This window comes from Tachypleus tridentatus, chromosome 12, assembly GCF_004210375.1.
Source record: "Tachypleus tridentatus isolate NWPU-2018 chromosome 12, ASM421037v1, whole genome shotgun sequence".
In the NCBI taxonomy this organism is placed as follows: domain Eukaryota; kingdom Metazoa; phylum Arthropoda; class Merostomata; order Xiphosura; family Limulidae; genus Tachypleus; species Tachypleus tridentatus.
In genome coordinates this window covers 103223479-103245455 of record NC_134836.1, presented here as the reverse complement: position 1 = coordinate 103245455, position 21977 = coordinate 103223479, and the positions used below count along the sequence as shown (strand labels likewise).

General features: G+C 32.7%; 1 protein-coding gene across 2 annotated transcripts in view; it reads left to right on the top strand.

Moving 5' to 3' along the window:
* The first annotated feature begins 6589 nt into the window (after positions 1-6589).
* Positions 6590-21977, top strand: part of LOC143234196 (ceramide synthase 6-like) — a 44847-nt gene continuing 29459 nt past the window's right edge. For both annotated transcript variants that reach the window (XR_013018536.1, XM_076471359.1), the window contains exons 1-3: positions 6590-6910; positions 10724-10844; positions 18404-18519. Coding sequence is in view for 1 of the 2 variants with exons in the window: in XM_076471359.1 (XP_076327474.1) it covers positions 6732-6910; positions 10724-10844; positions 18404-18519 (416 nt within the window). In the remaining variant the exon portion in view is untranslated. The remainder of the gene's footprint in view (positions 6911-10723; positions 10845-18403; positions 18520-21977) is intronic.

Genomic DNA, 21977 nt, shown 5'->3' with positions numbered 1-21977 from the left:
TTAGAACATCAGAACAATAAATTTTAATATTTCATTCACAAAGTATTTATACTGTTTGAATTTCAAGCAAAATTACATGAGGATTAGCTGTTCCTAATTTAACAGTGAGCTACTCTTTTACCAATGAATAATGGGATTGACCATCGTGTTATAACGCCCCCATGACTGAAAGGGCAAGCATGTTTGGTGAGGTGGGAAACAAGCGCCCTAACCTCTTGGCCATTCTGGGCATGAGTATTGACATATTTTCTACTTGTTGTATTGTTCAGAACGATCATCAAGAAACTGGCACATTTTCTATTCTACTCTTAAACTTACTTTCTTGAATATTAGCCATTCTGGGCATGAACTGTTCAGCCTTAGTTGTGCTAGGTTCAATGTGTTATATAAAATGAGAACAATCTATTTATGCAAAAAGCAAAAACAATGACGATTCTAGCATTAGGACACTAAATGGTCACCTTTCTCTGGGCTCGTGATGTGCTTAACTCGCTTTTTTTCTCTCAAGGTGTCTTCTTGTTAACCAACTCAGTTGAGATTCTGTGTAATGCTGTTTATACATAACCTTTTTTTCTTAACAAAAAAGTCAGGTTTACTTATTGCACCTAGCACTACTTATGTGATTGGATTTTTCATTCAACTTAGGGGAACAATAATCTCTGGATATTATCTGTCCCATCAGTGAAGAACACTTCTGATATTTACATTCTTTTATAACGTGAAGTGTCACAGAAATACCACCTATGGGTAAAACAAGTATTATTTCTAGAGAAAAAAAATAAGCCAAAGCAGCTAGAATGAAGTAAACTTAATGGTTTTCTGGCCCATGCATTTTGCAAAAAACTGCATAAAATCAGAATAAACTATTTTTTCCTCAAAATTCCCTTATTAAAATAAGCAGGTAGAGATTGCGTGTTATTACTACATGCCATGCTTTTTCTTCCTTGTCTATTTCAGGTTTATTCTAAAAATAATAACGCTATGAAACATAAATTTTGTTCCTGGATAGTATGTGTTATTTCTTGATTGCTTGTGCTGTAAAAGTACAGAAAATGGCCATTATTCCCTTCAAACTTTGCTTTTGTGACCTGAATAATGAAAGTTAGAAATTAACCTATTTTCTGTGTAAAAATGGGCAAATTTGCACATTTTCATTTACATAAGATCTGAATAAAACAACATATGAATCAAGATTTATATGTATTTATACTACAATTTTACAAAGATTAACAAAAATGTTTAGAAGTAAGTAGTTTTTCGAGATTTGCGACTGTAATGTAAATCACTTTCATGTGTCAAACCCCAAATACAGTCTCCCATTATATTTTCCTTATACGCTTCTTGGAAGCGGCGTTCAAAGTCCAGTATGTCTTGATGGAAGCGCTCGCCTTGCTCCTCTGAGTCTGCTCTCATGTTCTCCTTGAATTTATCCAGATGGTCATCAAGGATATGGACTTTCAGGGACATCATGCAGCCCATTTTGCTGCAGTTCTTCACCAGAGCCTCAACCAGTTCCACATAATTTTCGGCCTTCTGATTGCCCAAGAAGCCCCAAACCACTACGACAAAACTGCCCCAAGCTTTTTTTCCTTCCTACTGAGCTTCTTGGGGAATTCTGTGCACTCCAGGATCTTCTTTATTTGTGGTCCAACGAAGACACCAGCTTTGACCTTTGTCTGAGACAACTTAGGGAAGAAGTCTCGAAGGTACTTGAAGACTGCAGACTCCTCATCAAGAGCTGTGACAAATTGTTTCATAAGACCCAATTCTATGTGCAATGGTGGGAACAACACCTTCTGGAGGTCCACTAGTGGCTCACACTATGACATTGTATCTTCCCACAGAGAACTCGGTCCGTTGTGGCCAGTGCTTCTTGCTGTAGTGTGCTGCAGTGTCCCTGCTGTCCCAAAGGCAAAGGTAATAGGGAAACTTAGAGACCCATCAGGAATGCCACCATTTTGAAGTCTCCGATAACTTCCCAGCCATATTAATCATACTTCAAGGCTACTAGCAAGGTCTTAATGCTGTTGTATTCCTCTTTGAGGTGCACCAAATGAGCCAGAGGAAAAGATGGATACTTATTCCTGTTATGGAGCAACACAGCTTTTAGGCTTCTGGATGAGTTATCAATGAAGAGTCGCCACTCGTTCGGGTTACAGGCAATTCCGAATGCCTCGCACAGACCGAATACATTGTGGCAGAAGAAGAGACCATCTTGACAAATGAAGAGGCTTGAAAAATGTTGGTGACGCTTCCTCTGACTTGCGACTTGAAAGTTCTGCAACATTCTAGAAAGTTCTTGAACATTCTTGTAACTTCGGGAAAATTCTCTATCAGCTACTCAGCACTGAATTTACCTGGAATGTTCTGGAAAACGGGTAAATTTGAAAATTTCATTACCCAGGTCACGAAAGCAAAGTTTGAAGAGAAAAATGGGCCTTTTCCATTTACTTTAGGCGTAAGGAATTGGGAAATAACACTTTCTGCCAGGAACAAGAAAAAGTAAAAATTTGGTTACATAGTATAATTAAATTTAACTTTAAAGCCAAGTAACATTATACTCGTAATATGGTCTAAAAGTAAATTAATTTATTCTTGCTTCTATAAATGTTCACATACAACATGCACCACATAACACTTAAACAAGGAACAATGAAAAGTACCATACAATACATAATGAATTAATACTATAATAAAAAGAAAGTTCTCTAAAATCAATAATATATATTACAGAAATGAAACTTAAATAATGACATAATACAATAACAATAGTTAAATACAGAAACATTGTACGAGAAAAGAACCTATTAACATACATATAACACATAATATAAAAATAAACCATTTAAAACAAAGATGCAAACACACACACACGTATCTAAAATGCCTTTAACAAAGAAAATCGCATTTTAAACATGAATCACTTTAGCATTTATTTCTCTCTTTAGCAGGGAATAGTCAAACATTGCCCACTTAATAAAACTATAACAGCTATATTTTTCTTTTATATATACAAAACACAAAGCCATTACAGAATTATTACATGATACTTAATATATATATATATTAGTTAACCTACGCTTTGCAGATGTTGCCTTCTGTTTCTCTTTTGTATTATTATTGTTTCATGAAAATTTATTACCTGCCGAATATTTCAATGTAAAAAATGAAACATTATCTTAGAAACGGTAATGAAAGTAAAAGATGCAGCGAATTTTCAAATACTACTTCCCAGGTCAGTTATCACAATTAATGTTACACAACACTCATGAATGACCTTATATAATGCTCATATGTGCATGTAAGACCAAACACACATATATATATTATTGCAAATATATTGTAGAGGGTAGGTCGGGAGGCTATCAGAGTTTGTATTACTACCAGTCACAATTTATTTGTATTAAGTGGCGAGTGGAATGCACAAGCACTAAGTAGAGGAAGTTTACAGTTGAAGTAAAGAATCTGACTATGAGACTGAGATTCAAGACACTGAAACACTTTCAATGTACTTTTCACAACATTCTCTATTACAATTAATTCATAGAATAACTTGGATTAAACTACCATAACTCTTTTAAAATAACTAGCAAATGATGCTGAATTATATTTCCAATGTCATAATAAACTGAGTTGGCTACTTGTTAACAATGCTACTCGATGCTGTTGAAGATGGCAATATGTTACTCATAGAGAACTTAGATGAGAAATTCTGGGTAGCTCCATTAAAAGGGTAGTCATCTTTTATCTGGCTGAATCATCTTTCTTCAATAACTCCGACTGATTGCTACAACAGCTGGCGAGTATTCAGCTGCTTTCTTTAGTTCTTCCTCTCTACTGCACTTTCTTATCGACTCATCGACTGACTTTCGAGCCTCAAACATGGGCTTTTACACTAAATCTTTAAACCCTCTTGGTATTATTATGATCTTCTTAACTTTAATAGTGTACACAACTATCAGGAAGTATGTCTGATACTTAATTGGTTATTTTGCCTTTATCGTTTCGTAGTGCTCAAAACGAGAACCAAAACCATTGATTGCAGGTAAAGCCGGTAAATTGGCAGCCTTCTCACTTGTATTTTTACGCACATTTTTGATATGGATACTACATCAAATTTCCAACTAACTCCTTTTTGGGCAACTTTTAAGCACGATAATGTTAACAACCGCCATAGTTTTCTCATTGCTACAATGACACCAGTCTGTAGATAACAATATAATTTTCCGTGTCTAATGAGGCGTTTTTTACTTTTCTCATGATCTCAATAGCACAGTTTGGGAAATAGTAAAAAAAAGAGAAGTTTCTCAAAATGTCTCCCTTCTTTGTAAATTGTCATTATATAATATTTTTTTATGCCTTTGTGAGCATGTATCACTCTCCTACTTATTGCATATAATCGTTCAATACTTGAAGCTTTTGAAATGCCCAGAAATGCCGCAGATGCTTCAGTATATATATATATATCACCATAACACATTATGATAAAATACTTAGTTGCTTGTAACACACTGCCTCTTCTCACCTAAATTATTTTGGTAATCTTCTCAAGCTACTGCTCGATATTGGTGGTCTTTTAACGTACTTCTGGCTAGGAACTAAACCATCAAGCTGAATGTTTTTCTTTTTTTTATTTCACTTGTAATGAAACAAGTAACAAATAAAATTCCCTTTTGCCAGAATCAACAATAATTTTGTTACTGTTGTATGTTAACTTACAGTCAGATGAAACATGTTTAAAAACTACGACTATTTTAAATAACTCTCATTGTAGTACCCCTTCCCAGCAACACAGCAGTATACCTGCGGACTTAAAACGCTATAAACCAGCTTTCGATATCTGTGGTGGGCAGAGCATAGATATTCCATTGTGTATCTTTATGCTTAACTTCAAACAAATAGAACAAACTCTCAATGCATTTATAATTATCACGCTCTGCAGGTACGTAGGTTAGAATATAACAAATACCAAGCATTGAGAGTTTGGAAATCTAGCAATATAGTACATACATTATGCCATAAAAATAATTTAATTACTGGTAAGCAGTAATAAGGACACAATTTCTTCTGAATTTTCAAAACTCTTATCTACCATCTTCCTTTCTCAAACAGTACTAGACATTTCATGTACTAGCTCTGATATTTCTAGCTGAAGATGAATTAGTGGTAATTAGACAATGTAGATATGCTATTTCATAAAACAGCTCAAAAGGTCAGAGTTACTATGTTTTCTCCTCTACATTTTTAAACTTCTAGTTATCACTATCAGTTGTGAAAACTGTGACTTACTAGGAATTATGTCTACTACCTCTAGTTGTCATTATTCATTTTGCTCATCTATTTCAACCAATATCAGTCAGGAGAATAATTTTAGTAGCTCAACTTTACACAGTTCTGAGAACAACTGACTATTGAAGTTACCTCCTTGATACATGTGGATTTCTTCCAGTGCTCTAATAACATACCATCCATGGACTATGCTAGTGTATTCACCAATGGATAAGCCTGGACCCACTTCAGGAAGTAGGTAGTGGTAGTGAATATGTTCCTGTGACCTTTCTCATAGTTGGTTATCAACACCTTGAGCTAGCTATTTTATGCAGAGGATACTAAAAATAAAATCCATTGGAATTTATCCTGCTTATAATAGTTCTCTGGGCAACCACATTATATAGCTTTTATATCCGTTCTAAACATCTAAAGCTAATTGTAGCTTAGAGAACCATCTTCATATGTTAGCATAAGTGCAGGTAATACCTTGTGCCCCCTTAATCTTTGTATTATACAATGTGTGTAGAAGACCTTATTTTAAAGGTACAGAGACCAATAGCTGTGGCACAGTATAAGAATCATGGTGTAATTAGTTCCGAAAACTCTGATTTTTTTTTTTTTTTACTGTACTATAAGATTACAAAAAGCTGCTTGTTAAAACATGTTTGCAGGTTCGAACTTCCGTCACGCCAAAGATGCTCACCCTTTCAGCCGTGGGGGCGTTATTATGTGACGATCAATTCCACTATTCGTTGTTGAAAGAGTAGCCCAAGAGTTGGCGGTGGGTGGTGATAACTAGCTTTCCTCTATTATTACACTGCTAAATTAAGGATGGCTAACGTTAAAAGCTCTTGTGTAGCTTGCACGAAATTCGAAAAACAATCAGAAAAACAGGTTAAAATATGCAATTAATTGTTGTTAATTTAAAAAGAAGTAATTTAGTAAGTTTCCTGAAATATGCTTTCAAAAATATTTTATTAAAGGCTTTGTTTTAAGAAAAAATACGCAATGAGATGTTAGTATTGTTAAGTCCGTAGACTTATCGCTGTGTCATAGGGGGCTTTAGTGAAAATGTTGGTACATTTATCGCAAACACTGGCTCATAAAATTTTGTAACGCAGCAAACTGCTAGCTTACGAAGAGTCGCATACATATATTTTTGTTTTCACTGTTTGTAATAATTTAGAAGTGCAAACATGATTTGTGAATAAGGTAAGAAACATTATACAATGCGTAAGAGAAGATTTTAGAACCTCACGCTGAGTTCGCATCTGCTGTTCGAGCGGTGTATTTATTCTCCATCGTGCAACGTGAGTCATTGACAGCTAAACACGTTGTTACAGTTATATGTGGTTAAACGCATGCGTTTGTCGAGAGGGAAATATTACCGAGTTCATATTGAGGAATTCATAAGCATTTCCGGTTAAAGTGCATAAGCAAATATATGTGTGTTTTTGGAAATGGCGGCTGTATGGCATCTCAAAAACATATTTTGGAATGAAACAATATGGCTTCCAGACAGATTGAGTTGGGACATAATAAGGAAACAAGAAAGGGCAAATTACGCGCAGTTTAACGACTTGTATTACGCTTTTCCTGTTGCTATGGTACTTCTCTTTGTACGATTATGCGTTGAGAGGTAAGCTACTTTAAAGTAAATGTCACTCTTTCCTTAGTCTCAATGAGATAAAGAATCGCGATCTAAGTAAGAGACCAGAAATTTATGTTTTATCACAGACGTTTTGATTTCTGGCCCTCTCTTTTGAATTTTACAATGAGCAAATTTTCAAGAGGTACAAATTTAAATACAGTAATAAGAATATGTAAAAGAAAATGGTTGGCTCCCCGATACTGATATTTACCGTTTTACTATTTGATTTTTTTTTCAAACTCTTGGATCATATAGTTTCATCATCAAGTCTTTGTTGTATTCTAGTATCTCTAGTTCAATATTAATTTGATTAAGGCACACAAAACATAAAACTAAAAGGTTACAAGTAAATAAGATAATACACCGATGGTTTATTACTTTTAGCAGTTGCAAATGGATAATTTGTAAACTTATTGAGATGTGAAAGTGAATTTGAAATCGATCTTATCTTTGGACTAGTTTTTCAGAGTAACTCATTTAAAGAGTTAGAATACATGTATGATGGTATTTTTGTTATGTGTTTTTCATTTGGTGTGTACTTTTGGATTATCTTATCAAAGTAATGTGAAATCCAATCCATGTAACTATAAAAACAAAATTAGGTTGTTTCTTCCATGATTTTTTGCTACAGACTACTTTCTCTTGTAGTTATAGGCCTAAGTGCACAAACTAAGTTTCAATATAAATTCAGAAACTAGTAATATGTATCCATAACCCACAAATAAATTTTCTTACAGAATTTCTTGGTTAACTGTTTTGATAATTGAAGATATTTGATAAATCTTGCTTCTAACACTGAACTGTGAACAATATTTCTGACACTAAACTTGTGAACTCACTGAATTCTCATTAATTTCCTTAACTGTTTTCTCTTTTTTTTCTAAATAATTCACTCATTTCTCAATAATTGACAGAGCTTTATTGCATTACCTCTAGCAAAGAATTAAGTTATGACATTGAAAATATAACTTAAAACCTTAACCCTTTCATGGTTCGTGATCTCTTTTGAACAATCCTGCCACATAAGTAAAACATTACAATTAATTCTTCATTTCATTCACCAAAAGTTTTGGTCCTTTTCTTCTCCAGTGGTTTTTGTATGCATAGCAGAACATGGGATCACCTCTTATCCGTAACTGTTGAATGTACTTTCACTGGATGAGCAGATTTTCAGTAGGTGATTGAGTGAATCAACTGGTGGCTCCATCCCTGATGATCCTCTGAAAGTGGCCTCAACAGAAACCCTAGGTTCTTCAGCAGGTTGACTTTACTCTGTTACATTTATCTCTGAAATTACCCAATTGACCATCTTTACTATCTTATGCTTCCTTCTTTTCCATTGATGACATTTTTCATTACCTTATGATCTTTCCATGTCTCCATTCAAGGCAATGCATGATGTTAAAGCTGTACTCCTAAAGTCTGTGTGGACAGCTTGCTGTGTGGCATTCTGGTTTCTAAAAATTAATCAGTCATTTTAGTGCTTCATGATATCTCTGAAGTGTAAATCTTTATCCATATAAAGTAGTGATAACAACTTAGTACTCAATGAGCATTTAGTGACCCTTTTTGAGTTAAACAGTACCTTCCATATCTAGCATTTGTTGTTTTGCCATAATAGATAGTCATCACGCATTCTTATTCATGTTATACACATGATAATACTGCTTCCACAGCAAATCACTGCCATCTAATATGACTGGATTTTCAACAGTTGGATATGCTAATAAAGTAGTAGCAGCTAGTTTTTTTTTCCAGGTTATTGAATACTTGTTCAAAATCAGTGAAACATTTTGGCTTTTTAAATAATGTGTATAGAGTACAAGCTGTGTTAGAGAATGATATTGCAAAACAACAATAGTAAAAGTACAGTCCAAGAGATATTACCTGATGCAGCTCCTTTGGTGTTGGCCAGATCTGGATAGAGGCAGTCTGCTGACTTTGTGTCCCAGGAAGCTCACCTGTTGGTAGAACAATTCACACTTCTTGGGATTCTGGACTAGTTGATGAAAGAAAACCTTCATCTAGATAATAGGAGGTGATCCCATAATAAACATTAGTAAAGCTGTACTTATGGATTTGTTTTTTCAGGTATGTGACTGTCCAGAGTAGTTTAAAAAGAGTGCATTCCATTAGTTTTTGAAATGTAGCAGGTGCATTGCAAAATCCAACTGCAGTAAAAGTTCTGTTTTCTCTACGTACTTTATCAGTTTCTGTTTGTATCTGCTCCTCGGGTCCATCAGTGAAAATACTTTTGATCAAAATAGAGTATCCAAAGTTGATGCAGTGTTTTTCAGTGGATAGGCACTTTTCTTTATAACTTTGTTCATCCGTCTATAGTTTATATAGAATCTTGTGTATCTATCTTTCATCTTCACACGTATAGCAGATAATACCCATTAACCATTACTTGGTTCTGTTATTCCTTGTTCCTTCATGGTTTCCATTTTTCTAAAATCTCATCTGTTTGACTGATTGATATTTGGGTTGTATCTTAAGTATTAATCTTTTGAGATATTTTGTTTCTTTTGCCTAAGTCGTGAGGTCCATTGAAAAACAGTGTATTGATATTTCATCAGCAATTCATGTAATTTATGTCACTGATCAGCTGTGAGACAGCTTTTTTGCTCGTTCATTTCAAGTGACAATGTAAACTGTCTGTATGTGAGGATTTGACAACACACTTCTTACATCTTAACTCAGAGGTGACTACTTTTGATGTTGTTTGATGATGTGCTACTTGCAATGTCCTATCCAGAATTGATTTAAATATTATGGTTTGATATGTTCATGGCTCTAATTATGATGTCTTCATTCTGTAGATTCATGAGGGTGCATAATATCATTTAGGACATGGTGCACTGATACATCCAATTATTGGTATGAATATTTCTTGATAGTGCAATGATTGCTCTTCTTATTGTATCAGTTTAACCTTTGGTCATGTAGTGTATAGGGATTTTCTAGTGATAAACTGTGAGCTATTTGAAGCTAGCCAAATATTGCATCTGTGTTTCTACGTTAAGTCAGTTCCTGATATATGTTCTTCTCCAGCATCAGTTATTCACACATGATTTGTATAGAGAAGTTTTTTACAATAAAAATTAATTCTAACTTTCCTCATGCTGTAGTTATGAATTTTCTTTAAATCTAAATTTGTACCCTTAATATTACAGTCTGTTTTTTTTCAGTCTCTTTCTTTCCACTATCCAAACAGGTAGACTATCCAGAGTAAATCTCCTTTAAATAAATAAATAAATATGTAAACAAATCGTAACTTTAAGCCTTATATCTTAAATTATTTAAGGTATATATCTGCATATATTTTGAAAGTATTTAGTGTTATGAAGGTATTATGGGCTTTTATCTCAGTTGTTTTTAAGTGAGAAAGTATACATCTATCAGATGTATCATGTTGTTTTAGATTATCTGATCAGTTGTTTAAAGTTTTAAAAAAATCTGCTTATTCGCTTAAAAAAATGTTCAAACAGAATTTTGTTTCATATGAACTGTATAAAAATACAGTAGATATAGCAAATTATTGATTCTCTTTTTTGTATAAATATTCTTTTCTCCATTTGTTATGAATAAATAATGTAAAGAATCCAGATGGAATTTGTTGTTACAGTACTTAGTATTTGATATTTTATTGAAGTGTTAGAAAACAAGTTTAATTATTTATTTTGTTTTATCGTATTTCACTTGCTTGTTTACCAGAGTGGTAAACCCATATACCAGTGGTTATTTAGTACAGAAATTGTAGATGACTTTATTTTACTTGTGCATTGCTTCTGTTGATAGGTTTATTTTCACTCCACTTGGAATCTGCTTTGGTTTAAAAGCAACACATCCTAAGAAAGCTGCAGACAATCCTGTATTGGAAAAAGCTTTCAAAGCAAATGGCAGAATCTCATATAAGCAGGTAATGTTTTTTCTTCTCATGCATGAAAAGACAAAACTTTAAAGTCTCAAAATATTTTGTAATCCTGTTTTAGTATACAGGTATTGAAGGACTGATGGGTTTGTAAAAAAGTAAAAAATGTGCAGTTTCATGCATTAGTTACTAGTAAATACTAGTAACTTATGTAAATAATGAATAATTATGGAAGACAATATGTGATTGCTAGTGAAGCATGATATACTGATCTATAGTTTGTGTGACAATAAGACTAATAATATCTTTTTTTTTACATTGGCTCAACAGGATGTATACAACAGATGTACAAGAATGTTAGTATATTCTTCCCACTATAAGTCCATAATATAGGGCCAATAAAGAATTTTTTTATTATAATAAATTATCACTAGTGTTGTTAACTAATGAATTACTAACAAAGAAAATGTTTTTTTTATATACATCAGTAATGATTGAAATAAAATGTATGAAAAATAAAACAATATTGAGTAATTTAGTCATTGCTTTACACTTCTGCAAGGTATATTATGTTTTTACAAATTGTTAATGCATTATTAATTCTTTTGTTATCTTGCTGTAATGACTCATTTGTTATCAGTATAAAATACATGACAAAATAATTCATTTGATTTTGCTGAAATAGATGGAGTGTGATTGAAATACCTGTTTATTTTTTCCCATTGCTTTTTGTTTCTATAAACCATATCACAAGTTTAGAATTGTTAAGAAACTGAACTTGGTTCAGTGGAACTAGAAGCTTTACATAGACCAGTCAAATCAAACTACATGGTCAAGTCTGTGCTATTTATAATTCTTCAAGGTCAGTGGTGATAATGAAACTGCGTCAAGAATGTAGCTCGGCAAAGAAAGCTGTAATAATACACAACTATCATACTCATCTATGGAATTTAGTGTCGTACAAATTCATTATACCATTACAGACATGTTACTTTAAAATGAATTACGTTTAAATATCTACTTGTGTTATTCATGTTGAAAGAACAAACTTGTGTTTCTTATTTGTTCTTCAAGGGTGATGCAATGTTTCATCTAACTTGAAACTTAAAAGTATATTAATATCAAAAGTTATTTAAAATAATTTTCAAATTTTAAGCTACATTCTTCATATTTTTTAAAGTTTCTCATCTGAGGGTGTTCTTGAATTACACTACATGGCCAAAAGTATGTGGACACCCAACCATCTCACTTGTATGTGCTTGTTAAACATCTTATATCAAAACTGTGGGCATTAATATGAATTTGGTCCCCACTTTGCTGCTGTAACAGTTTCCACTCTTCTGGGAAGGCTTTTCACTAGATTTTGGAACATGGCTTTGGGGATTTGCTTCTATTCGGCCACAAGAGCATTAGTGAGGTTGAGCATTGATGTTGGGCAAAAAGGCCTGGCTCTCAGTAGGCATTCCAATTCACCCCAAAAGTGTTCAGTGTGGTTGAGATCAGAGCTCTGAGCAGGCCAATTAAGTTGTTCTACACTAACCTTGGCAAATCATGTCTTTATGGACTTTGCTTTGTGCACAGGGGCACTGTTATGCTGAAACAAAAAAGGGCCTTTCTCAAACTGTTGCCACAAAATTGGAAGCACACAATTCTCTAGAATGTCATTGTGTGCTGTAGCATTAAATTTTCCTTTCATTGGAACTAAAGAACCTAACCCAAACTATGAAAAGTAGCCCCAGACCATTATTCCACCTCCACAAAACTTTACAGTTGGCACTATGCATTCAGGCAGGTAGCAATCTCCCGACATCTGCCAAACCCAGATTCATCCATCAGATTGGTAGATAGTGGAGCATGATTCTTCATTCCAGAGAATGTATTTCCACTGCTCTAGAGACCAGTGACAGTGTGCCTTACACCACTACAGGTGATGCTTGGCATTGCACATGGTGATCTTAAGCTTGAGTCAGCTACTCAGCCGTGGAAACCCATTTCATGAAGCTCTAGATGAACAGTCCTGTGCTGATATTGCTTCCATAGGCAATTTGGAACTCAGGAGTGAGTGTTTCAACTATGGACAGATGATTTTTACGTCCTATGCACTTTAGTACTTGGCGGTCCTTTTCTGCAAGCTTGTGTGGCTTAGCTGTTGTTGCTCCCAGATGTTTCCACTTCACAATAACAGCATTTATAGTTGACTGGGGCAGCTCTAGCAGGGCAGAAATTTGATGAACTGATCTGTTGGAAAGGTGCCATCCTATGACAGTGCCATGTTGAAGTCACTGAGCTCTTCATTATGACCCATTTTACTGCCAGTGTTTGTCTATGGAGATTACATGGCTGTATCCTTGATTTTATGTACCTGTTAGCAATGGGTATGGCTGAAATAGCCAAACTCACTAATTAGAAGGGGTGACCACATACTTTTGGCCATCTAGTATATATTTTATGTGATGAACAGGACTTTTCAAGTTATGTGTATATGCATTTAGGATAAATTGTCACAGCTAAACACTATAAAAACTGGATAAAAGATCCTTCAACATTATCACATAATCTTCACATACTTTGAAATAATTATTCCTTGATTGAAATTTATTCTAATCTGAATAGAATCCAACATATAAACATTGTCGAGAATATTAACTTAAAAAAGTACTGAATCTTTACAATTGTACTGTATGTTGTGTGTTCATATAACTACTTCATAAGATATGGATGAATCTTCACCAGAATTGGTACAGAGGTTTATTATGTTCTTGTGGGAGTGTGTACAAAAGTTTAGTTTTTGAGGGCATTTTTGTATTTTATACAACAACTTTGCCCCATGTAAATGGATTTTCACCAAATTTGGTATGATGGTTCATTCGGTCCATGGGGAAATACATACAGATTTTCAGTTTTGCAGGTTTTATTAGTCTTTTTACTATTTTTTTTACCACTACTTTGTCCCCTGTAGATGGATATTCACCAAATTTGGTGTGGAGGTTCGTTGGGTCTGTACAGAGATGCAAGCGAATCTTCAGTTTCACATTTATGTTTTGCAGTTTTTATGGGTGCTTTTGCATTATTTACAATTACATATAAGGGAAGCAACTTTTCATGTCCTAAGAAAATCTTTCATTAATCATGAGTTAACATAATTTCTTTCCAGGGGACAAATAGTTTAGGTAGTATGTTGTTACTCAATTTAATGTCATTCTTTCTAAAAGTTTTTTTGTTGGTTGGAAATCCTCGTTTATATGGAATAAACAGTTTTAATTCTTAGATAAAAATGCGTGAAGTCACAGTTTGGTGAAATACAAAGCCATAATTTAAATTAGCTGTGAAATCAAACTAATCATTGACATACAGTATATTTAACTTAAACATTTTATTCCATCCGAGGCACTTAAATAATTCTAAAATAGGGGAGAGGACCTCAATAATGAAATAATTATTGGATTTAAGTTTTCTAAACAATTGCTCATATCACAAGCTAAACATTGTTTTCAGTTTATATGCCTAATTAAATGATCTCTGGCTGAAGAAGTAAAGATTTATGTATTGTATCAGGAGTAAGTAAGGGCTAATAGGAACAGGTAGTTGTGTAGCACCGCGGCAAAATTAATCAGACCTAACTTCAAATGCAACCTATAATAATAGTTATTTAGCAATAAAAGATAGGAAACACAGGTAATTTAGTTTTGTTTGTTTTTTAAATGTCATGACAATGAGTGGTGGTAAAATGAGCAGTTATTTTTATTTTTAAAATCATGCATGGGGTACATATAGGGACAAGGGTGCTTGAAGGAGGGAGTGCAGTATTTCTAAAACATAATCATGTTTATGTGAAAAAAATTCCTATATGTTTTTATTTAAACACTTTTATAGAATATCGAGGTTCTAAAAATTCTTACATGCAGGAAATTTGAGCATAAGGATAATTCAGTCAGGCAATATTTACACAAAAATACTATGAATTTAGTAATTTTAAACATAACAATTTATATTATTAAAGTGACATGTTTAAAATATATTTGGGTGTAGAAATATTTGCAATTGCTGATACAACACATGCCAGAATAGATTAATGTATGTTTGTAATATATAAGAAAATATTTGAAAAAAACATGCTAAAACTACCAGTGTTGGCATAGTATTCTAGCATATTGTTTCATGTTTGCAAAATTTTATTTACCCTTTTGAAATGTCTTTTTTTGAAAGAAATTTTAGTACTATTTTGGCTTTACATGATTAATGTCTGTTTGTTTGTGTGTGTGCATACATTTTAAAATTGATTATTAATTTTTCTATTTTGAAAATAAGCTTGGTAATATTTGAGATATATCTTTTTATTTTCAATGTCTTCATGTATTGTACATTTTGCTCTTTCTATCATGAAGTTTTTTCTATAAAATTGTCACTATGAATATGCAGACATATATAAAACTACAGTTTTGTTTATTTTATACAACAATTTATAAGAAAAATTAATTTTTAGTACCTTCTAGTAAAAAATATATTTTGTTTAGTTTTTCTTGTGATGGTTATAACTGTATTTACTTTTGTGACATTGAGCTTCATCATATGAAGCTTAACTGGTATGGCTATCAAGTAGGCTTGATAAAACTGAAGTAGAAACCCTCATAACCTGAGCGCTTTGGAAAGGTGGACCTTTCTTTTTCAGATTGCCCCTAAAGAAAAAAGGTCCACCTTTCAAAAGCACTTGGGTTATGAGGGTTTCTTTTTCAGTTTTATCAAGACTTCTTGGACATGTGTTTTTAGCACATCATGAAATGGTTATCAAGTATGTAATCTGAAAACATTCCAAATATTTCAACTTATAATAGGTATTTATTTTTTAATGTATTAATTTCAATTTAAATACAAAACATTTGTTGGTTTTACAGTTGTATGTGTGTCACAATAGATAAAATTATGAATTTGCAGGAGTAAAACATTGTAAGTTTCTTTACTATTTTTCATACAGTTTTTGATAGAACATTAACTGAAACTGTCATAGAATGTCTTAAGCAACTAAATTTGTATTTGGTACATGCATTTTATAGTTTAGAGAAACTTTGTAATAGGTTTTGACTTCTGTGTTTGATATGACAAATACACAAAGGCACATTATATGTATTAGTGTCTATGTCTTACCATGTAAGTAGGTGACAGTCAGAATGGATAGGGATTTTCAACAGATAACTGAAATGATAATGTTTAGTCTTATTTGTTATAAAGCTGTCTGGGTAAAAAATAATAGTTTTTCCTTTTCTAAGGTTCATCTGGGTTGAGTTGATGTAACTTGAATCAGCTATGCACTTATGGGGCCTGGTGGTGGTTCATTTTCTATGTTGTCAGAAAGTGTAGTGGGTCTTTGCCAGAATATTTTAGTATTTCTTGTGTGATTGTTGGTGACTCAGTATTATATGTTACGATGTAAGTGGATGGAAAATGTGAGCCATTATAATGATTAGCAGACTAAGGTCATTATTTTAACAACTGGGCTGCAAGTTATTTCCAGCTGCTTCCTTATTCTGGATATTTCATGTTAAGGAATTAAAGCTTTAATTATAGGCTCAAAACAAGAAAGACTAAATATATTTAGACAGTGTAATTTTATTGCCACGTTCTCTCATTAAGGACAACATATTTTTGTCATATAAATTGAAAATACATGTACCTTTCAATATGCGTATTTAAGAAAAGAAAAATTTTGCTTGGGTTTCCAAACAATGAGAGAAGAATGAAAAAGATAGAAACATTTCATTGTGATGTGTCACATGCATAGTGATAGCAGAAAGAATAATATTTCACTGGTTACTTCTGCTAATATGTGGGAAGTAATAATCATAGAATCAGTGTTTGTAGCTGGTTATATTAGAAAGTTAAGAAGCTTTTTAATTGTATTGTATATGCACTTTTAATTACTATTTCATAATGTTTACTGGTACATTGAACTGTACAATCAAGAAGACTAGCTTACTGGTTCATTAGTTCTGAATGATAAGCAGGTTAATTCATGAAAATAATAGTTGATAATATATGGTATTAAAATAAATAAATAGCTTTAAAAGAATCTTTAGATAACTATTACATGTTATGACATAAATAAAAAAAAATAAAAATGATTCACCAACTTAATCTAGTTCACACTGTGAATGATTAGTTGAGTGATTGCTAATATAAATAGCATCTCAACCATTAACATGTTTGTTATATCCTAGCCGGTCTGAAGATCCCTGATACTGGGCAACATATCTTTTCTGCAATGGATATAGCAGATATATCTAATATATTGCACACTTTTTTTTTTTCACTGGAAGGCTCTTAGTAATTTCAACTTTGAACATAAATTTACATATGAATAGTAGTTCACACTAACCATCATTTCTGAAATATCTAATACAATGGAGATGTCATAATATTTTGTTTACTTATGCAGTTTTTATTTTATTTTCCATGTTTTTATTATAAAACAAATCACAGTTTTTTTTAACTATGCTAGGTATATGAATGTGAATAGTTGTATTTAAGTTAGATTGGAAATTAAAAGCATAACATTGAGTCAAATGACCTTTTCTCACCATGCCATTTTTAAAACTTATTTATTTATTTGCATTTAAATATCCTAAACATTATTAAAATGAAACAAATGTAATGGCATTATAGATTTCAAGAATGGAAAGAGATTTGTAGAAGTTTGATAAGACTTGAAAAGAAATGCTAAATTGAAAATAGCTATTTTTGCATAAAAAAATAAAGTTTATTTTCATACAAACTAAACGTTTGGTTAAGTTTATTTAAATATTGAAAAGTTGTAAGCTATGTTTATGCAAGAAAATCTTTAGATAGCTTTCTCAGAAATCCCTAGAAGTACTTGCATGGAAAATCCACCCCTCTCTATCAATAATCGGATTTTCAAGTCTTGAACTTGTAACCGAGTAGAAACAAAATCTCTTGAAATATTTTAACAGTATTTTCATATTAAGATGAAGTTTAATTACACTAATTTTTATTGTAGCAGTAATTTACTACAGATCTTCTTTTAACTTGTAATAAGAATCAGAAGTGTTACTTATTATCTCATGGTACTTTACAAAGAACATTTTCTGCTTGGCAGTATGCCAGCATGAAATGTGGTACACTTAAACTGTTATATTATTGGAACCAACTAATTATGCATTGTTTAGTAACAATCTTTTGAATAGGTACTTGCTTGAGTAATTTATGTAGACATGAAAGTTCAAGTAAATAAGTGTGTTATGAATTTTTTCATGATATTTTGATCATTATAAAAGAAAAATGTATTACTTGTAGTAGTTATTTTATTGATATTAAGAAAGATTTCAAATCGAGTGATTCATTAAGAATTTTACGTTGCTTCAGGCTCAGCCTGTGATAATATAACCTTTTATAATGCAAGAAAGTATTGATTTTTCATAGATATACACAAACTGTCTTGTTTGCTTAGAAAATTGAGAAAAAACTTACTTTTCACTGAAAATTAAGAAAAATGATTTGCTTCTCATTACTTTATAATTCTTTCTAAAGAAATGAGATATAAAATTTAGCTTAATTTCTCTGTAATATGAGGTTATGTGCTCTTGTATTGTTCATAGATCCAAGGACTTGCAAAGCAGCTGGAATGGAGTGAAAGAAAAATAGAACGTTGGTTAAGACAACGGACAGTTCAACAAAAGAAACCTCAAGCTCTTTCAAAGTTTACAGAGAGTTCGTGAGTGCTTATTTAGTGGAATTAAAATGACGAAAATTTGATATCGAGCATAATTTTGAAACATCACCTCAACATGCATATGCCTCTGAAAAATTTGTGACTTGGATAAAATACTTGTAAAGTGTCTAAGAATTGCCATTCACAAAAAGCTTTACCTTTAATCTTCCACTATGCCACATCCTTGTATCATGATAATCTTGAATAAACTGACATCAACACATATCTTTAACTCTATCTTACAAAAGTAAAAAAAAATCTTAATATTCTAGCTCATTCTTTGGGTGAAATACCTCTGGTTTCAGAATGGCAGCTTTTATATGGAATAAATTACATTGATCATTCTGTGAGTTCATGGAAACTATTAACACTTTAACAAACACATTAACAGAAAGTGTAAAATTTTTAAAGGGTTTATTTGTACAAGATACATCACCATTTATTTTATGCAGTATAGGTTTATAATTATCAGTATGATGACTGAACCCACACAATCCATATAGGTTTCAACAATTATAAATACAAAAGTACCTCACTCTGTAGCATTTTAACCAGGCTGGCCATTTTAATTAATGGCCTGACACTCTTACTCATTAAAAATGTGTTTTATTTTAAAGCATACAAGAAAAAATGAAAAAAATAGTGTTTTTCTTTGAAGCTTAACATGGGACTCGTGTTCCTTAAAATCTACACACTTCGAGTTAAAAACATTTTGTTGTTTATACTCTCTTTACTTGTACAAAAGTACAGAAAATCACTGCTATCTTATTTCTATGTAGATGATTTTTGTTCTTTGTTATTTCATAATTTTAAGTCTTCACTAAATTATTTACATCTGTGTGCAACATCCATAATCATATCACAAACCAGTGTAAACCTCCTTATTGATTTTTTTTATTAGTATCAAATGATAGATCCAATGTCACTAAAGATCACTTATATCTGTCTTTTAAGGTGTAGAACAAGTCTTAAATGAAATTAAATTTAGTGAACATAAAAGTTTCTAGTTTTTAATTTTCTAGATAATTTTATATTGCTTTTACAAACAAATTCACTGTTTTAAATTAATTTTCAGAATTTATTTTTTTATGCTGAATGCTCTGTTATGTTAAGTACTCTTAGTATATTTTAATGTTTTTTGAAATTTTTAGAGAATGGATTGTATTTATTATTGGTTTTTACTTTTAGCTCCTTTATTAAATAAAAATTGACATTGTCAAGAATTACTACAGTCTATTATGTTTTGTAAACTGGCTTCCTTTAAGATATGGAAAAGGTTTGTTTCATAAAAATATGTAAAATTAAACTGGTTAAATGATGAACTGGTATCTCCATATCATATATTAAACACAGTTCAGGTGTTATTCATAAAAAGGCTCACATCAGAGTTACTGAATAGCTGTTCTAGTCTCTAATTTCTGCTTGAATCTGGTATGTTTTGCTCACAATACAGTATTACTACTGGATTATATAGTATTTTTGATTTATTTTATGTTATACACAATAGAAATATTTCGTTTATTTCACTGACACCATAATAAATGCTTGTACTAATTCTAATATGGGTGGAAAAATTCCATTTTATTTGCATATTTGTTTATTCCAATGTGGTAGTTCCCTTCAGCCACAAGATTAGCTTTTCCCATTTTATGTTGCCTTCTATTTGTGAACTTTTTTTATAATTCACATTACAAGCATTTACCCCCACACCTATTGGAATCAGATATTTCAACATGCCTCTGATGCAAATCATCATGCATCATCATTTCACCATTAGTAGAGGATAACTATCACATGGTACATGCACCACTACCAAATCATTACATCTTGTTTGGCAGTGCTCGAGTTCAGATGTGTATCTTCTGTTCCAGTTCTGTTTGGAGTGGCTTACCTTAGTTTAGTTTACACTTCACTTTATTTTGAAATTTTTATTTGCCACCAAATGCATTCTGAAGTTTACATTACCACTTTGGGTTTATCTAATTTGTATGAAGGCATGCTTTGGGTCTCAAATATGAGCAATTTGTTAGGGACTTTATTGGCATTTATTTGCAGGGAGATTGAATGTTATATGGGACAATCTTTGTTTCCTCGTGTTGTCCCTCTTGCTCCTGAGCCTTTCACTCCTGACCATATTGATTAGGATTTCAATCATTTGTCCACCCTGGAGTTTACTATGCCTTCCCACACCCTAGATTTTATTTCTTAGGTATGTGATGATTTGTTTGTTGTTCCTATCTCTTATGACCCAAATCCTTTCCTTTTACATGATTTTACCTCCTAACTTTATTTAATTTGTTTTCCCGTCTCCTGATTTTTGAGTTCATACTGAGCATTTTGCTTCCCAGTTTGGCAATGGCATTAGTATGTCTTGTCTATTATATATTAAAGATTAGTTCACTCTCTCTCATCATTGGGCAGACTTTTCTTATCTGGATAAACAGTTGTTGGGTTCAGTTCTGCCTTTTTGGGAGCAGGTCTAAAATTTTCCATTTATCTAACAATCCCATTATTCTTGTCTTTGTCTTACCATAATGATTCTGTTGCAGTACCTTTTCTTGATCTATCTCTTGTCAGAGGCTCTTCACAGGAATCCTTAAGGGTTTTCTGAGACGTACTCTTCCTCCTCATTTCATAAGCTCTGTCCCTATAAATGTGATTTCTTTGTTGTTGGGACCTTTTGAGTCATGATGCCATATTATTATCACTAGTCCTCCCAATTCCTGAACTATAGAATCTTCATATGACCCTGTTTTTACAACAATATGTGTTTGACACCATTCTGGAGTCTTTGGAATCAGAGGCTATTTCAATCCAACAAAATCCAACCATTCTCATCTGGAGACCTGTTTGTCCCAGTTAGACTTAAGCATAGCATGTATTTTTGTCTTCTGACTCACCCCTTTCCAGCCCTTGCCTGTTTCTTCTTCCTGTGGTGTCAAAGCTCATTGTTTTTTTACAATGATACATTGTACACCAACAACAGTTTCAGTAACTACCTGGTGGGTATGGATCTGGTGGGAGGTCTTCTGATGGCCTTTGTTTATTGATGGAGCTCTGTCATATGTGATCTTTGGGTTTGTAGAATGTTGTATGAATGTTTTGTCATCTCATTTCTTACTCTTCCTCTCTTATCCAGCATGCCTGTTTCCTTTTATCCTTCTCAGGATCCCTTTTCACACCAGTGTCTTTCCAGGGCTGTACAAGACCTTCCCACTCATCAAGCTATTGAACCTGCCCTACACAGTTTTGGGGGTTGCACTCTTACCTGTTTGTGATTTTCCAAAAGATTGGGGGCTAGTGTCTAGTCATTGACCTTTCTCATCTTAATACATTTATGTTCATCTCTTCACCATGAAATGCTGCCTTACTCTTTGGTAGGCTTTTTCTCTGAGTCTTTGGTTGACCAAGTAGGAAATTTTCAATGCTTATTTGCATATTCCCATCTTGAAGCATTCTTG